Source organism: Anser cygnoides, chromosome 2, assembly GCF_040182565.1.
Source record: "Anser cygnoides isolate HZ-2024a breed goose chromosome 2, Taihu_goose_T2T_genome, whole genome shotgun sequence".
In the NCBI taxonomy this organism is placed as follows: domain Eukaryota; kingdom Metazoa; phylum Chordata; class Aves; order Anseriformes; family Anatidae; genus Anser; species Anser cygnoides.
The window spans coordinates 40,837,161-40,855,092 of record NC_089874.1 but is presented as its reverse complement, the minus strand read 5'-3'; the positions used below and the strand labels follow the sequence as shown (position 1 = coordinate 40,855,092).

At 49.0% G+C, this 17,932-nt stretch overlaps 2 protein-coding genes across 5 annotated transcripts; one reads left to right on the top strand and one right to left on the bottom strand.

Moving 5' to 3' along the window:
* Nucleotides 1-767: 767 nt before the first annotated feature.
* RPL15 (ribosomal protein L15) lies at nucleotides 768-5,371 on the bottom strand. Of its 2 annotated transcripts, none has more exons than XM_066991909.1 (4): nucleotides 5,244-5,371; nucleotides 4,273-4,454; nucleotides 3,113-3,249; nucleotides 768-1,128 (listed from the first exon to the last, which is right to left on the bottom strand). In XM_066991909.1, the coding sequence occupies exons 2-4, from the start codon at nucleotides 4,442-4,444 to the stop codon at nucleotides 823-825; spliced, it is 615 nt and encodes a 204-aa protein (XP_066848010.1). In that variant the 5' UTR covers nucleotides 4,445-4,454; nucleotides 5,244-5,371; the 3' UTR covers nucleotides 768-822. The 2 variants fall into 2 exon arrangements, with proteins under 2 accessions (XP_066848010.1, XP_066848011.1); XM_066991910.1 differs by having other exon boundaries at nucleotides 4,273-4,457; nucleotides 5,244-5,366.
* Nucleotides 5,372-5,389: 18 nt separating this feature from the next.
* Nucleotides 5,390-16,008, top strand: NKIRAS1 (NFKB inhibitor interacting Ras like 1). Of its 3 annotated transcripts, none has more exons than XM_066991911.1 (4): nucleotides 5,390-5,467; nucleotides 5,951-6,527; nucleotides 12,580-12,821; nucleotides 15,647-16,008. In XM_066991911.1, the coding sequence occupies exons 2-4, from the start codon at nucleotides 6,434-6,436 to the stop codon at nucleotides 15,884-15,886; spliced, it is 576 nt and encodes a 191-aa protein (XP_066848012.1). In that variant the 5' UTR covers nucleotides 5,390-5,467; nucleotides 5,951-6,433; the 3' UTR covers nucleotides 15,887-16,008. The 3 variants fall into 3 exon arrangements, with proteins under 3 accessions (XP_066848012.1, XP_066848013.1, XP_066848014.1); XM_066991912.1 differs by having other exon boundaries at nucleotides 5,401-5,467; nucleotides 6,147-6,527; XM_066991913.1 differs by lacking the exon at nucleotides 5,390-5,467 and adding an exon at nucleotides 10,046-10,175 and having other exon boundaries at nucleotides 6,396-6,527.
* The last annotated feature ends 1,924 nt before the right edge of the window (nucleotides 16,009-17,932 follow it).

Below are 17,932 nucleotides of genomic sequence, written 5' to 3'. Positions count from 1 at the left end.
TGCATGTACAAGTTGACTTTGTGCTAAAAGGTCACACTAAGTTCTCAAAACGCAGCCCGTAACACATTCATCTATAGCAGTCTGTCATCCAAATGTGATCGTTTCAACACCTGAGCATGCTGAGTAAATCAAAATGCTGCTCTTCAACACCACAGAAGTGTTCTCTGGTATCAAAAGGCAGATCTAAGATACTGTCTCCAATACAAAATGAATGGCCTGGAATACCGTACAAACTACGTAACACCTACACTACAGTAAATATTAAAATACTGCACACCTCAGCGAACAGAGCAAGCTGCACCTTTCCATCCTGTGCTTAGTTGGTTTAGCCTGTTTGCTGATAGACAGGCTCAACAGCTGCTTTCACGCTGAAGATGTACAAAAAAAAAAGAGAACTAGTGTAATAAAATTGTCATTAGTATTTAATCACCTGTAAAAAATAAACTAGCACTTTCAGTTTACATCTCATTGCACAAGATCAAAGCAGGCCTTCAGTCTAAACACAGGAAAAGTGACTCCCACCTACAGACAGTGAAGAAATATACTCACATCAGCAAAAAAAGAACGTGGACTAGCCATGGAGCATTCAATTTGCACTGCACAGCCTTATCCAAAGCGAAACCCATCGCAAGGCTTCCAGGCTCGGGGTCTAGAATTTTCACAAATACCTAATGACATTTTCAAAACGCTTTCAAAATATGGAAACAACTGAACTCCTGGAGAGCGCTACACTTCTCCACGTAAGACAAGAAGCAGCAGAAGCACTGTTTAGATAAATTCAAGAACCCGCTCAGCTTTATTAGATCGTTGTGTTTACAAGAATTAGCGGTAGCGGTGCAGCTGCAGGGTGTTGCGTCTCCTCCAGGCAGCGCGGCGCGAGCCACCGATGGTGTGATGGAATTTGTGGCCCTTGCCCAGGCCGCGGCTCTTGCGCCCAGCTGACGTCAGGCCACGCATCTCCCTGTGCTTGTGGACGGGCTTGGTGATCCACTGCGTGTCAGGGTTGCGCCTGATGGCCTTATGGAAGGGGTCGATCAGGATCACTTCGAAAAACTTGTACGTGGAATCCTCCCCCACCCAGTAGGAGTTCAACACTCGCAGAGCCCCGCAGTGACGGCCAGCACGCTCCTGGAAGAAAAAATCCACGTGAAAGGCTATAAAAACATGGAGGCAGGGACACCGCTTTTAGGAGAAGGGCATGCAGAAGGAGATGAGTAACTCAAACCTAAAATTTTGTACTGCTAGAATTTTCAATTTGCCCCGAGTGAACCATACAACCTCTGGCTGCAAAAACACCAGAAAGAAGTATTGACTAAAGGAATATGTATTCAAAAAAAAAATGCTGAATTCCTTAGTGATACAGGTTCTAAAGAATGTGATGAGGAAGGCATTTGGTTGACAAAAGAAAAGAACTGCTTTGTACACAGAAGCACCCAATGAGTAAATACACCGAGAGAAAAACAACTTCAAGGTGGAAATGAAGACCACAAGCTGCACTTGGGGCCATGGAACAATCTTTTGTGGAACGTTACAAAAGACTGATCCAAAGTTACCGGAGAGGAAGACCCTTCTGCAGGACCTAAGTCCATACTGATACGAAAAAATGAACAGCTGATGTAGCAAGTTCCACTATTCCTATCCTCGGTTGTAGTTGGAAAGAAAACAGTCTTAGTTTAGGAAACTAAGCAGAAAATACAAGTTTTGAAACTCAATCTGCCTCTTCTGTCAAGAAAACTCCTTGTTTTACTTAATACTATCAGTGTGTTTAATCCCAGGACTTTCTTTATCGTCACCGTGGGAAAGTACGAACCAACAGATCCCATGGATCTTCTGTCCCAGTGTGATCCCAACCTATTACCACCGTCTTCCACTAAACCTCAGCTGACCGTTTCCTGCATATGGAATGGATTTTCTTCAAGTCCTTGTCTTACTCTAGCACGCGGCAGTGACACATACTGAACATTAAAATACCACCCGCCCCCAACCAGCTTCTATTTGGGGATGACGGCTACAATCACGGTTTGGCATTTCTGTAATAGTTTTATCTGAAGAACAGAAGTCTTCCAGAAGAAAGCAAGCCAGCTTTTGGACCAAAACAGAGGGCCAACAACCCCTTGCACGAGCTGTCATCACAGCCGAGCATATGGTTAGCCATCAGACGTCTGGGAATAGCGTATATGAAGAGCACACCGTGAACACTCGACATTAAAAATACAGTTCTGTGTTTTTACACATCACCTCTGTTTTAAAATAGCATTAATGCTCCGCTTAATGATGTAAAGACAATGAGCAGTCTTCATTCTTTTACAATGCCTCTCTTTCAGAGCGCAGACTCGTACTGTTCTAAGCCATGGAGTTTTTTCCATAGGTGAGAGCTACAACCCTTCAACGCTACTCCTGCTGCGTCACTGCGAAATTTAACGGAGATCGCCCCGAATGAAAGCTTCCATTTTCAGTATTTTAGCAGGCGACAACAGCATTTAACAAGAAGTTAAACCACCAATCTTCAGCTTACCAGTTCCCAAAGGATTTTTGTTTTGTAAATAAGAATGTCTCGTGCATTCTGTTTTCAGATCCTACGATACAGCTCAGTACACTGCACAGCACTCTTACTACGCAAATATGTGCTGCAGACTTTAAGAGAGGAACTTGCTTGTACTTTGTTAAGGATCCTTATCTAAAGCTGGCAATGCGTGCATCATGGTAGGGAACATAAAGGCAGGATTTACCAATGACCCAAGTCAGGCACTTCAGCGTATTTGAATTTTGAATCCTCATGCCTAACCCCTTATTTTACAGGAGTTTATCCTAGTAGCACGTCTTTCCCTGCACACATTGTGCCATACTTCAGAAAGAGGAACACGCTGCAAACTTCAGCAAACCACCTCAGCAGTACTTCCGCCACCTGCTACCTGCGAAGTCGGAATAGTTTTTCGCATTTGTCTCAGTACCGCTTTTCAAAACATCCAGGTGCTTTCCTGCTATCAGCATTCAAGATTTCTACCTAACACATTAGAGGAACAGTTATTTTGTCTCTGAGTATTTTCCACTTTTACAGGCTGGTCATGACCTTCGTAACCCCTGTTTTCTGAGCAATAACCAGAACACTCACCTCTGCTACGGACTGGAGGCTGCGGGCAAACTTCAGCTGGTTAACACCATGATGCACAGGTTTGCCATAGGTTGCACCTTTTGGGACAGGGCGCTTGCGGCCACCACGGCGAACGCGGACGCGGTAGATAACATAACCTACAAGAAACGGTGACTTTTAGCCTAGCCAGTGCAAATTACGGTGAGGCGACTTAATGCCCATACTGCATTTGCAACCCCTAAAATTTTACAGGAAACACTGCAAAAAAGTAGGTCACTGTACCAATCTCTGCTAAAATCTACAACTCACGGTGACTAGCGCAGGGTGTTTTTGATATTTCTATTGTAACTGAATAATGGAAGCGATGTATCATTGTGACTACTTTCTAGTTCCAAACCAGAGTTTATGGCACCTTTCCACTGTGCGCTTCCATATAAAGCGAGAACAGCTGTAGCTATGCCGTAACACACACAAAAAAAACATCCTAAACCCTCCCCACTCCAAGAAAGCAACGAAGCAGTCACCTCAGAACTAAAATGCCACACTGCAAGTGCAGCATTCATAAAGCACCGAAGCACAAGCCATCGATAAACCCTGCGGAAACCTGACCACTGAAAAAGGAGGAAAGGAAACCTCACAAACAAACGTAACAGTAGCTTCTTTACTTTTCTATTATTATGGTGAGCAAACATCCTGCCTTGAAGATTTGCTCAAGTTTCAGATGGATGCCCGCTTTCCCTGAGTTTGTTTCACTCCCCAGTAACTGTTTCCTAATGACGATACAAACTAATTTAACCTTGGCAAGCCCAGACAGCTGTAATGTAGCTAACTTGTGGAGACTGGTGGCAAAATCTGGCCAGAGAAAGGAACCCCCATACCCACAAATCTACCATGCTAAAAGCATTGGTCAACGTTGCAGCAATAACACAGCGCAAGAGCAGGAACTGAAGTCAAAATCCACTTGATCTTCACCTGCCTAATTGACCACATAGAGCATGAACTCAAAATTACATGAAATAAGGTTTGGGATGCGGGCACTGCTGTTGATTTAACACATTTATAACAGTATTTCATCGAGGACACTTCAGGCTTTTAGGAGGCGTTCCAGCTTCTGATTTTGGCATTCTACTCTCAGTTAAGGAAGGAAGCAAGCTGACAACACAGCAGCTCCACCTCATTACCTTGCTTGGCCTTATATCCCAGCCTGCGAGCCTTGTCTGGCCTGGTTGGCCGCGGAGCGCGGTGCAGGGCAGAGAGCTGGCGGTACTGCCAGCAGCGCACGCGGAGGAGGAACCGCATCACGTCCGACTGCTTTTTCCTCCATAGCTCCTGGATGTACTTGTAGGCACCCATGGCTGGCTACCTGCTGAGATCGAGAGATCAATGACAAGAGGGCAGTAATTATCATTCTGAATTTGAACAGCTTCCCATAAAATGACACAGCATGAGGCCATGTTAACGTGCATGTAACGCTGCTGGAACCCAGTATGACTGTGTGCTGTTTTGTAACTGTTGGTACACTTGGTAACATGGCTCCCCTTTAGGGAGTAGGGCACGCAGTTACCATTTTGAGGAATTTTCTTCCATTTCACGCGTTCTTTAGCGTCGACCTGCGCAGTGGAGGAGCTGGTGCCTCACGTGCTTCAGATGTTACCAACACTGACAGCTAACACCTGAACCAAGCTGTGAGTGCTGCTCTTTGACGACATACGTGACTGTGAGGGGCACGGTGTTAGTTTATAACGTGGTTTACGCATCCCTAAACACTGAGAACCCAGCTCCCAGCAATACGCAGAGATAAACCCAACGCCACCCAACCGCCACTCAGTTCACCATCCAAAATCGGAGCTCGCTGCGCCCGCAGACGACCTTTCTGTGCCCTTCGACGGGCATCAGCCCACCTCTCCCCGCCCCCCGCCGCCATTTCGGGACCCCCGACGGCCCGCAGCACCCCCAGCGCCCCGCACCCACCGAGCGCCCCGCGGCCTAACGCCCCGCCGCCCTCCCGCAGCCCGGGGGCCCTCCGCCGGCCTGAGGCCCGCGGCCCGCAGCCCGGCCGCCGAGCAGCCCCGCCGCGCCCCGCCGTGCCCCGCGGGCGGGCGGATGGCAGCGGATGGCGGCGGATGGCGGCCCGGGCCCCGCGCAGACGTACCCCGCACCCGATGGCGCCCCACGCCGGAAAGGAAGAGGCCCTCCTCCCACAACCCCCCGCGGCGTCACCGCGCTTCCGGCGGCGGCCGCGGCGCCTCATGGGTAATGTAGTCACGGCCTCGACTGGCCTCCCGGCCCCGCCCCGCCCCTCCGTGCCAGCCAATGGGAGCGAGGGGGCGGGGCCCGGCGCGGCGCAATGGGGGCAGCGGGGGATGCTCAGCCCAGGTGCGCGCGCGCGCTGGGGCCGGGGGCGCGCGGGGCCGGGGGCGCGCGGCGCGGGCACGGCGGGGGGCCGGGGGCTGTCCTGGGGGCGGGGGCTGGGCGGGGGGGGCGGCCTCTGGAGCAGCCCCGGGTTGGGCTGGGGCTGGGGCTGGGGTAAGGGGTTGACATAAACACGTCCTTAGGAGTCCGTCCCCAAAAAGGAGCGCTTTGGGGTTCCTAAATATGAAAAATAAAATTAATAAAAAAATAAAAAGGAATTGAATCGTAAATCCTAAGGGAAAACCCTGCCGCTGCTGTCAGCCCCTGTCCCCAGCTGCTCGCGTCCCTCCTGACCCAGTGCGGGAGCAGGGAAGGGGACTGGTGCCAGGGAGGCTTTGCCACAGCTGCATGGTGACCCCTTTTTCCCTTATTTTCCTCTTTTTCCTTTTGTTTTTCCCTTTTGCCTTTTTTTTCCCCCCTTTTTTTTCCCTTTCCCTCCCGTTGCAGAGTGCCCTGGCTCACACAGTCACACCTGGTCCCACCAAGGTCCCCTCCAGCTCTGGGGTGCCCCGCTCATCCCCCGGAGCTGCCCCGGCTCCTGGAGGGCAGCCCCATCACCGCCCAGGCTGGCTGACACCAGACCCCAAAACCCCGCTCCGGCCTTCGCCTTCCCGTGCCTGTGACCGTAACGCTTTCCTTCCAGCCCCTGTGCTGTGAGACCTTCAGCTCTGTGCGCGTGAGGCGGGAGGGGAGGCCCCGCGGGCTGACAGCAGCGTGCTGCGCCCAGCCGGGCACCGACGGCGACAGCCTGAAACCTTGCAAGTGGCGTGGGAGGAAGCCCAAGTCCTAAAAATACCATCGCCGGTGAGCGCCGGGGAGGGAGCTGCGCCTCGGGGGCACCCGCTGCTCAGCACCTCGCCTTTTGGGGTTCTGCTGCGGGTCCCCGTGCTCAAACAAGACCTCTCCGCTGGCTCTGCCGTCCTGGGAGAGATGGGGAAGGGCTACAAGGTGGTGGTGTGCGGCATGGCGTCGGTGGGAAAAACCGCGATTTTGGAGCAGCTTCTCTATGGAAAGCATACCGTGGGTGAGACATTTTTACCTTCTTTTTTTTTTTTTTTTTTTTGGTTGTTTCCTTTTCCAGAGTCTTGCTCTGTGCGGGCCCCACAAAGCGGTAAGCCAGGGCCGCTAGCTGCGCGGAGGTGACGGAGGAAATGAGTGTGGTTTGGGTTCATCTCTGGGCAATTCCTGAGACTCGTAGTCCCTTACCGAGTTTTAAATTGCTTTGGGGAAGAACCCTTGCCCTGACGTTGCCCGTGCCAAGAAACGGGAGTGTGCCACAAGAAGCAAACAGAAAAGCAAATGATGCGCATGCTGCCTATTTACATAAGAAATACCTTGTTCCCCAAAAGATGCTCTCGATGCCTGAATAATAAATAATATTATGTGATTCACAGAGAGGCTGTTTAAACTTCTGTTCCACCTTCTTAAAACTATTTGGCTTGGTTTCGGCTAATACTTAATCAAAGAGCTGAAAAGAAAAACAGCTCTGCTTTAGCACACGGGGTGTTCTGCTCTGGACTTCAAAGGCTGAGCTTCCCAGCTCTCAGATAAATCCTGCTGTGGAAAACAGACCTGGGACAAGGGCATGGGATGTCAGAGACTCGCTGTGCACGAAAGAAAGGGACCGAAGGCAAAGCTGGCTCGCTTCCCTCTGTTCCCGCCTGGCCTTGGTGTTAGAGGAAGGGCAGCGATCATTAGGCCGGTGAATTGTTCTGCCAGGGCTGAATCACAGGGGCTTGACAGAGGATGCCTAGTCAAGGGACTAGTAGCTTTTCCTTGGGCCAGTGAATTAAATTAAACGTTGGGGATAAGCCTCCAGATAAATATTAGGGTTTCGAGCAGGGTGCTTGGCAGGCACTGTGCCTTTAAAATGTGTGGACGGGAGGAATTTGCTGGCAAAGCCTGACACAGAACTGTGCGCTAATACCGTTGTTTAAGAGGAGGATTTCCTCTAACGTTGCAGCAACATCTGCTTCCAGCATCTTACCAAGACCCGTGCACATAGCCCTGTGTAGCTCTCAGCGCCAACACTGCAAAGCCTGCGGGCTGCGGGCTCTTCCCTTTGCTGCCGCCCTGATTTTCATCTTCCCTGGGCCAGGCAGTGCTCTAGGGCTCTCGAGCAGTGCGAGCAAGGCCACGCTGCTTAAATCGTGTTGCCTTTCGTTGCTTCCTGCCCCGTGCTCCGATCAGCAGCTGTGGCAGGGAGGATTTTCAGCCGCCTGTGCCATCAGGTGCTCTGGGGCTGGCTTGCTGCGCCTTGGTGCTTCTGGCAGAGCTGCCCCTGTGAGCTATCCTATTGCAGGGACGGCCCCTCCGCGCTTAAAACGCTATTACTAGGTCTCGACCCAGGTTTCCTAAAGCCTGTGAGCTCCCGAAAGCCGACGAACACCTCCTGGCTGCTGGCCCTCGGGCAGGAGGCGAGAAGGCCCTGTGGGCGCTGAAGGCCCGCCCGTTCGGAGCCAGGCAGCACGGCAGCTCGCCAGGCATGGAGACGTGGGCACGGGCTGTCTCAAAACCTGGGCTTCCTGACTCCAGCAGCTCTGGTGCTGCTCCAAGGGCTGGGCTGACACATGTGCTGCTATCCGTGGCCTCCTCGCTGTGACAAGGGGTGCGCTTGAATTTGGTTGCAGGCTCGGAGCTCAAGGCCTGGCGTCATCCGCCGAGGTGTCCGAGGCACTGACGGCGGGCTCTGCTCCTGGTGCTTGGTCAGTGATGAATCTACATTGGTGCCGATAAGCCCCTGCTGATTTTCCTTTAAAAGGGAGCGGTGGCACGGCTGCCGTCAGGGAAGGGATTTGTGTCCTCGGAGGTTTCACGCTGCTATATAAAGCACTTGGCTCTGAGCCCGTGCCCCTGGCTGAGCGCTTGGTGGTGGTGCTGGAGACCCAGTGGCACTGTGGGGTTTTTCCTAAAAAAAATCGCACCTTCAGCTCGTCATGGATGAAGTCCCTACATGGTCAGCAGCCAGCACTCTTGCAAAGGCACTAAGATTGCTTGAAGTCAAAGAGGAACAAATACTAGGGAGGGAGGAATACCACTGAAAAAGGAAAATCCACATCCCTGGAGCACGTGAGCAACAACGTGCGGCGTTTGGCTCTGCGCTAGGCTTAGCGCCTGTGAGAGGGGCGGTTTGCCTTGGGGCCTGGGACGTGAAAGGAGAGGGCAAAAGATGTAAGGTGCTGTCAGAGCTTCTTAAAGTCACGGGCGTATTGCATGGCAGCCTATCCAGCTAAACTGGGAAAAGGAATCAAAGGAAACCTGACTGGAGATGTTTGAAACGGGTGCGGGTTTAGCTCTGAGGCGCGCGGGGACTGTATTGCCGTAGGCTGGGCCAAGGAGTTGTTACAGCTCACACGTGTGCGTATGGTTGCCTGGTACCTGGGCCTGCCTTATTTTTGTGTGGCTGCAGCGCTGAGCTTGTCCAAACTCCCCACCTTCCGTTGCAGTCCTGAAGTGAGAGGTGCCAGTCTCTTCTCCTCGGTCATGAAACGAGTCCTTGACTGGCCGGGGAAACCTGTTCTGAATTCCTGTGGCACCTGGCACTGCTCGCCCTGAGCTCTCTCTCTCGAGCTAACGGGAAGTTACTGGCTTAACTTCGGCACGTGATGCATCTGTGAAAGGGTAGGTGATTTTCCTTGAACGGTGCCGCTGCTCAGCGATGGCTCATAAAGGGGTCTTCCTTCTGCCTTTGAAATGCCTCTGGTGTCTCAACCTACGGCAAAGCTTATCAGCTAAAGAGAAGATGAGAACTCTTCCAGTAGAAAATACTATTTCCCTTATCACTGCCTCCTGACTGCATAAATACCTGGTATGACCGTGTTCATAAGCAGCTACTTCAGATCGCCTTACTAGCTGGGAATGAAAGCACCATATGCTATTGTGATCAGAACCCGTAGTGAGAGAGAATTTGCCTTGCTTGGTCTCAGCTTGAGACATTTGGGGTTTTGGCTAGAAGCCTTTCACAGCTCCAAAGACGTGGAGGCTAATAACCCAAAGTATGCATTCCTAGACCTTTGTTTCTCAAATCCAAACTACCTCCTGACAGAGCTGCAGTCAGCTTTGAATTTTAGAAATGCGTGAAGATGGAGCTGAATGTATGTAACTGAGGGTCACAACCATGGCTGCTGGTTGGTGGCATTAATACTTGAACTAGCGGCTAAATCTAAATAGATCAGCTCCTGTTGTCCAGCTCCAAAGGCTGCTCCAGCTCTTCTCTGAGTCATGGATCCTCTGATACGCAGTCATTTGAGATCTAAGTAAGCAAAGTCTGTTATGCTGGAGTTGTAAAAATGCAAGGAATGTCAGGTTTTGGGAGCTCTTTGCAGGGAAGAGGGAGGGAAAGGTTATGGGAGAGTGAGATCTTTGAACATACTGAAGAAGACACAAGATACTCATTACATTTGTGTTTGACATTCCCTTGGGATCTTCTGAAATTCCATGTCTCAAAATTTTGCTTTATGTAATATTTGCAATACCTTTGCCTCGCCTAGCTTGGCTTTGCAGTGCTCTTTAGTATATTGAGCCTTTTCTTTTCCTCATCAGGAAACCACCAGGGGCTGAAACACCACTCGATTTATGACTGAGGCTTCCCCTTACAGTTCGTCTGTGGCAGCAGCTGGTAACCTAGATGAAGACCTTTTTGCCTTTCCCGAGACTTGCACCAGCTAAATAGGTGCCGGAAAATGGCATCTGTCTCCTGTCTACTCCTCCCTTCTCTCCTCAACATCTTTAGTCTACTTACCAAAGAAACCAGGAGATTGTTCACTGCCTTGTTAGCTCCCCTTTTCCCTCACAACTTCTGGACCTGCAAGCTGGTTCCATCTGCCAGTTCATCTGTGCCACAGTAGGAGATATTTCAAAATATGTTTCTCTAAACTTAGAAAAGCTGGGGGCAGGAGAGGGAGCAAAGCCCCATGGCAGTGTTCTCCACTCAACTCGAGTTGGCAGCAGCTGGCAGGGCAGAACTTCCCAGCAGAAGCTGCCCTCGCCCATCCTCGTAGACAAGGTGGCCTGGGGATGCCGGTGACGGGAAGGATGGGGTGGTGACAGACACTGGGCTTTCCTGGTCAGTTCTGCTGCTCGTACAACTTGCCCAGCTCACCTTTGAATGGAGATCAGGAAAATGTTGGAATGGGATGGTGCTAACCAGGAATGTAAATATTGTGCTTCCTCCCCCAATGTATATAGGTGAACTTTCACCCCTGGAAACTGGTACCAGTGCACAAATTCCAGATCCTCCCCTCTGCCATTTAACATCAGAATTTGTCACTCTATTCTGCTGACTTGCCTTGCAGGTCTTAATTTTTCTTCTCCATTTTCAAGGAGGATGTTAAAAGACGTAATTTTCACAGCTACTTTTATTGCCAGTAGGAAGAGACTGTCACGGGAGAATGTGGATATGTTAAAGACCGCTGAATTACAGCGCAGCATTTAGATGATAAAATCCTGCCCAACGTTATTCGTGGTGTTCTAAACAGAAAACTTAGGTACTTGTAGTTCATTCCTTCTTGCCAAAGTAATATTTACTGACGTTAGATACTTCCTTGACCTGTCTGCACAATGAAAAGAAGCAGAGCAAGAAAAAACACAGTGCTATATCCAGAAGACCTACTTCAGTCTTTAAAAATGCCCTGGTGACACATTCTCCAGCCCACAGAATGTGTTCACCCTTTCTCTTGTTTTGTTCTGCTCTTGGTTTTGCTCTTGCACGTTAGCGTGGCTATATTTGGAGGCAAAATAAATTAATTTGTTGCAAACCTAGTAAGAGCTTGATCTATGAAGACTGCACAAAGAGGGGCAAAAAGAACAGCTTGTGCCACTTTCCTGCACAGGAATGCTGCATACATCACGGGGAATGATGCGCGTGGGTGGAATTCTTTAGCTTGTTTGTCAATGCAAAGTGTTTTGAATACTGTGTCACCGAATATAGCAAAATCCTTATTTTCACAGGCCAGATAATCCCTTGTGTTTTCATAAACAATGTGCTAATGTAGTCCCTTTTTGGCAGACAAAGAGAATAATGCGGTACTCACGGCTGTAGCCCTGCACCAGCAAACAGTCCGTGTGTATAGGAATGCAGGGGAGACAAAAACATGGCTGGCAGAGGGTTGATACGAATGTTTAAAACTGACTCTGACAGTAATCCAACTATACTATGCATAGTTTGTCAGGACCTGTTGTAACCTTATGAGCCTGCATCCAGGGTGACCATGAAGTTAAGGAGATCCACGTGTTTTCAGGTTTGGCGTGGAAAACATCGTTTTAATTAGCTCAGAGTAAGGTACCTTATATTACCTCACATTTACCATGGGGAAAGGAAGTAAGGAGAGCCAGTATGCAGATAGTTACCATGGAGCAGGTGGTATACATGAAAGCTTGTTACCTTGTGCGTGCTCTTGCCCTGAAGTAAATGAGCTTGCTCCTATTAGCAAATCTGAGTCATGGTAAATCCCTAAGGGACAGAAAAAGCTCACTGTGTATTTGGGTAAATACATCATGCAACTTTGCTTGCATGCAAACATCCTCTTCCCATTCTGGCTTGGTTTCACTCGTTGGTTAGTTGTAACACCAATGCACATTAATTTCCAGAATTACTCCTTTGGCTCCTGCTTCTGCAGTATAATCCAGCTCACCATGAGGCAGGGAAGCAGGCTCAAGGTGTTAGTACTTGCCTATTTGGTGTTCCTTGGCCATTCTTCCCAAAGGCTATGTTTGGGCAGGCCCATTTGCAGCATGTACACTGGGCGGTGGAAGGTTGGGAAACCTGGGGGAAGAGCCATTTATCTTATCCCATCCTGCATTTACATGTTGTATAGATTAATTTTACAGGCGTAATCATGTGCTCGTATACTAGATGATTGTATTTACACAGTGGCACTACTGTAAATAGCTGGCGTGGCGATCTACGAATACAGCCCTTCATGGGCACGACAATCAAGGTCTAATCCAGGTCAAATCACCCTGGAAAAATACTCACTGAAACCTATTGCAGGGTAAAGTTCCGCTGCACTGCGAGCAGTTATTACAGTGGTGCTGTACTTATGCCAGCATGAACTTTCCTGCTTGTTTTACAACAGGTTTAGAAGAGGGTGCCACAATGGAAGACGTGTACTTGGCGTCTGTGGAGACAGACCGAGGCGTTAAGGAACAGTTACGGCTTTATGACACCAGGGGTCTGCAGGAGGGCGTAGAGTTGCCAAAGCACTACTTCTCTGTCGCCGATGGCTTCGTTCTCGTGTATGCCGTGACCAGCCTCGAAGCCTTCCGGAGAGTTGAACTGCTCAAAAAAGAGATCGATGTCTTTAGAGATAAAAAGGAGGTAAATGCATGGTGCCGTAACTGCTTGGCTTATTGGCATATCAGTGATAGGAAGGAAAGTTGCAAAGCATAGATTTTGTTTCTGTAAAACTTGCATAGTAAGGAAAACAAACATACCTACAGCCTTGGGCAATCCAGCCAAAGGAAGCTTTCTCATGCTGGGGAAGCCTAATTCACATGCCATGCAGCTCATGCAAAAAAAAAATATATATTTTTTTCCCCTTTCTGCCTCTACTGCAACTAAAATCCAGTTAGCTGAATGCACCAGTCAGTACACTTACGACTAATAAAACATATGGTCTACAGCAGTGCAGTTCTTACTTTTTTTTTTTTTTAGGTATTGTACACAGGAAGTCAAGTGCACAGAATAATATCACAAAGGACATTATCTTTGTTTGTTTTGTATTCACGTACTTGATGGCTTACAAACTGGTGTAATTGACAGTAGGTCTCCCAGACATTAGTCAATTGGCAAAATGGCTTTAATGTATCTTAACAACCATATTGAATCAATTCAATTGTGTGAAATGACTGCTCTATTTTCCCTGAGAAAGCAGCTAGTGTTTTCAGCTGACAGTGTTCCAGATTAGCTAAACAAATATAACGTGCATGTGGCATTAGCATTACGGCTTTTCTTACAGTATCTTTGTATTCTCTAGTAGTTTTCCCTGCTAAATGTCTTGAGCCTACAGCTCTCCAACTGTCCGTTTTATGCTGCTTAAAAAAAAAAAAAGTGCATAAGGAATTAATTGGATAATGGTGGGGAGAGACTTTCCAAAGTGTAACTTGTGCAGTACTCGCAGCACGCGGGGTGGTGGAGGAAGGCAGGCTCCAAGTCTGACAACAGCCAGCCGAAAATGCAGTCAGAGGAGAGGTATGTTAGGTGGCAGGGCTGGCGCGAGCTGCAGGCTGTCACGTATGTCAGGGATAGGGCAGTCTGTCATGACTACCCTGCAGGGCGAGGAAAGGTGGACAAGCAGGAAGTTTTTCCCAGGCAGTGTGTTTTGTGAGGACCCTGATTTATTGCTTTATGGCACGTTGTAATGCAGAGAGGGAGTCGCAGCCCCGGCAGGATGTCTGTCCCAGGGATCTGCCCAGAAGTCTTCTCTCTCGTTGCACGCAGGTATTTTAGAAAGCAGTCAGTTTGCTTATCCCCTGGGAGAGTTTAAAAGCTGTGGTCCTGACTGGGGGTGACATAGTTGAAAGAGCAGTGCCTGCAGTAGGCTGGGTAAATATTTCATTCCTGTGATTTCTATTCCATATGAAATACTCTTTGAAGCAAGTAGAAGGTAAAATCAGGAGCCCTTCAGATAGCCCCAGCAGCCTTAAACTCTGGGCTCTGCTGGAACGCAGCCTTAACCAAATTCAGGGGGCATCTCCTCATACAGAAATGCCCCTGAGCCATCAGGACTTCACCCTGCAGAGCAGCAGAGTCCTCCCTCTGCTGTGCAGCAGCTGACAGAAAGCTCTGATGGCTGCGGGGCTTCTCCAGCACACACCTTGAAGTCTGGCCAAATTTTATACTAAACAGAGGTTGTGTTCTCTTGCACTGACAGAACTCAACTAGGAGCAAAATTCATCTGGAGTGTGTGGTAAATGTATATGAAGATTGTAGCTTCTTTCAAAGGCTTTGCAAGGGGAAAAACATTTATCCAAACATCGTGGGCTGCTATGGAAAAGAAGGGATGCCTCAGACCTCACAGGAACAGGACAAACATCTCTAGCTGGAAAGAAACAGGAGCCATCCTGTAGTCAGCCTGATGAAGAGGAAAAAGCAAGCAGGTGTGGTCACAGCAAAAAAAAAAAAAAATCCTCAGCAGGAGAGGACTTTATCACTTGGTCATTGCCAAACCACAACAGAGTGTAGAGTTGAGGCTGAAGCTTGACTAAGGACCTTGAACTATAAATATAGGCACGGCTTCCCCTATCAGCTGATGCTGTTAAAATGTTTTTAGAAAGTGGTTAAGTTAAAATAAGCAGGAACCGTAACTCAAAGTAGCCAGCACTACATGCAGCAGTTCTCAGAAGAGAAGCACAGGGCAAGCCCCTGAGCTCGGCTCCACTGCAGCGTCTCGGTGATAGAGAAGCCACGGAGAACTACCTGAAGGCCTGACTTGACACCGCTGTGCTGCCCTGGTTAGCTAACCAGCAGCTCCTGAGACTGCTTCTGGCAGGCTGGCACTGGTGCTGCTCCCACTCCTTCAGCGACTGAAGGCTGTCTGCTTAGGTCCCTCTGGTGGCTCAGCACATCTGCAGGCAGGGGAAGCCCCCTGGGCTGGGAGAGGGGCTCAGCCCCTCAGCCCACCCTGAAGCCTTACAGACTGCTTCTGCAGGCTGCCTTGTGGCTGGGGGTGCCTTTATTTTTTACACTGGCTCAGACTCAGACAAAACCAGGCTGGGCAAAATTCACAGCTGTTGGGACCAGGCTTTCTCTGCTGCCATGTATTTTTTTCTTTTCTCAAGCACCCTCGGCTCTGACCTCCTTGGATGCCATGCTCTTATCGTCTCTCTAGGGCAACTCAATTGCAATGTAAATGGCGAATAGGGCTGTTTAACTTTTTCTCTCTTGGGTATTGCTTCCCTTTAAGCAATCTGTGCGTGTGTGGGGTAAGTCCTGCATGTCCTATGATTAAAGGCAGCTCCCAGGCCACAGGTAGATGAGGCCAGTGTGAATCCCACACCTTACACTTCCACATTACGTTCAGCTTACCTTGAGCCAGCAGTAAGTTAAAGGACAGGTCTGAGCTGTGTTGCTACTTGCCTGCTGCTTGAAGGCACTGTGAATGGTGGATACTGTTTGTATAAAGCTCGCCCTTCTGTTTGCAGGTAACAGTTATCGTCTTGGGAAACAAAACCGACCTGCTGGAGCAAAGACAAGTGGAAACAGAAGTGGCACAGCAATGGGCAAGGGCTGAGAAAGTGAGATTGTGGGAAGTGACTGTGACAGACCGGAAAACGCTGCTTGAGCCCTTCACCTTCTTAGCCAGCAAGCTCTCCCAGTCCCAGAACAAATCAACGTTCCCCTTGCCTGGAAGGAAGAGCAAAGGGAATAACTGTGATAACTAAGCTACCTTTAATGCTGTCTGCTGCTGCTGCCAGGTGACAGCCTAAATCCTATCTCTGCCTTTAGCTTCACATGGTTTCACTTAAAGCAATAATCTCATTCAGCAATAAAATCAGCAAGCTTATGGCTAAGAGGTATCCTTGAAAAAGTCACTGATGGCAAAAGCCTTGAAAAACCCTTAGTGCTAGGAGTCACCTTCCAACAAGGGTAAGCGGGGGGGGGAGCAGGGAGGGCAAGACAGGCAGGTGGTCACCCCTTCAGCAGGGGCTGTGACTGTCCCTTGATATGGCCACAGTGAGGAACACTCCTCCTGCAGATCCGTAGCCTCTTGTCACAAGCAGTACTAGCTGCAATGAAGCTTTACATTTGGAGAGATGGTATATTTGAAACGGCAACAGGCCTTTTACCTTGACCTTAACCAGGGAGCCCCCTGGCCACAGGGGTTTTTGATGCTGCAGGAGGCTCAGGTCGGGGTGTTGTTGCAGGAATGCTAGGGCAAGAGGAAGAAATACCAGCAAATTTAGCTGCTGAAGCTCTGGTAGTGTCTGAAAAATAAACAAGAAAGAAAAAAAAAAAGGAAAAAAAAATCTTGCAGAAGATCCTAGAACAGATCAACCCTAACATGAAGCTTGTCAGTGAAGTCTGGCAAGTAGCTTCAGGAATTTATTTGTACAAACCAGAAAAGCTCTCACAGCACTCATTAACTTAACTACGACCTGAAGGACAGCATAGCTGTAACATGGTTTTGTTCTAGCATGTCCAGTGCAAATCAGTCACATTCACATAGGTGATAATTTTACTCAGAAATTATATGGAACAACTTTGTAAGCAGGAGGTACCTCACCGGGCTCTGCGTTGCGGGTTGTGCAATATTCCTGCCCAGCCGCAGCAACCCACGGTCAGGACAAAGCTACAGGTGAGAGAAAACTGGTACGAAGCCCTGCACTACTTTGTGAGAAGGGGCTACGTACAAAAGCTTTACGTGCCAGATTCGGTGCTCTGCGTAGGTAAACTTGTGCTGCAGAAATCTGCTGTCCTAGGTCAGTCTGTCTGCAAACTAAGCAAAACTGACTGTAAAGGGGCAGAGCGACTGTTCCCAGAGAGGGACCAGCCTTTGGCCTCTAACCACTTTAATACACTGAGACCAGCTTTTCTTTGTATTAGAAGGCAGGAGGGGGGAAAAGGAGTGAACTAAAGTACTCAGTTCCCTAATTTTCCACAAAATTAATGTTGTTTTGAACAAATATCGAGAATTTCATTGTGAGTCAGCAAAACCACAAGCAACATTTGCATTGTCGTATCACAGCTGCTAAACAGTAAGTGTGCTTAATGATCAAAATTAGGCTGTGTGCTTACAGCATTGCTCTTCCTGAATACTAGCAAATAAACTGCCAGCATCACTAATGTCAGAGCAACTGTACAATCCACTAAAAATTAAGCAAGTATTCCTACATTTATAATGAAGGCAGACGAAACTGTTTATGTGCTTTGCCCAATGTAGCTTGGATTGCTGTGGCCATCAAGCCAGATAAGAGAGCAATTACAAATGAGCAAGCAGCTGTAATGCCCTGCTGGAAACATACAATTGTTTCCATTGCAACACAGCAGCTGAGTAAGCACTATAGCACGACCTCCCCCAACCCGGCTAGTAATAGTCATTGTCCCCAGCGATGCTGCAGAACAACACTCCCTTCTCACTCATTTCCTACCAAACACACGTGTACTCGAGGCTTCTCCCCACCCAGAGGACTCCTCAACCTGCCTGCGTGCTTGGGAAGTGGGCTGGCTTCAGAGCAGCAGTGGCTCACCTGTTTGCTGCAACCTTTCACCGAGGAATCGGCAGCGTTCCTCCTCTTCAGCTCTGCAGAACCCTTCTTCGAGAAGGGACCTGATTCAGCTGCACAGCAAACAAAAATACAACAGACCTCTGCTAACTGCACGTTGTCACCGGGGCTGACCCTTGAGCCAAGGGAGTGTTGACAAGCGAAGCCAGTCAGAATTAACTTACGACGTGTGGAGATGGAAGGCACGGAGACGACTGACTGGTT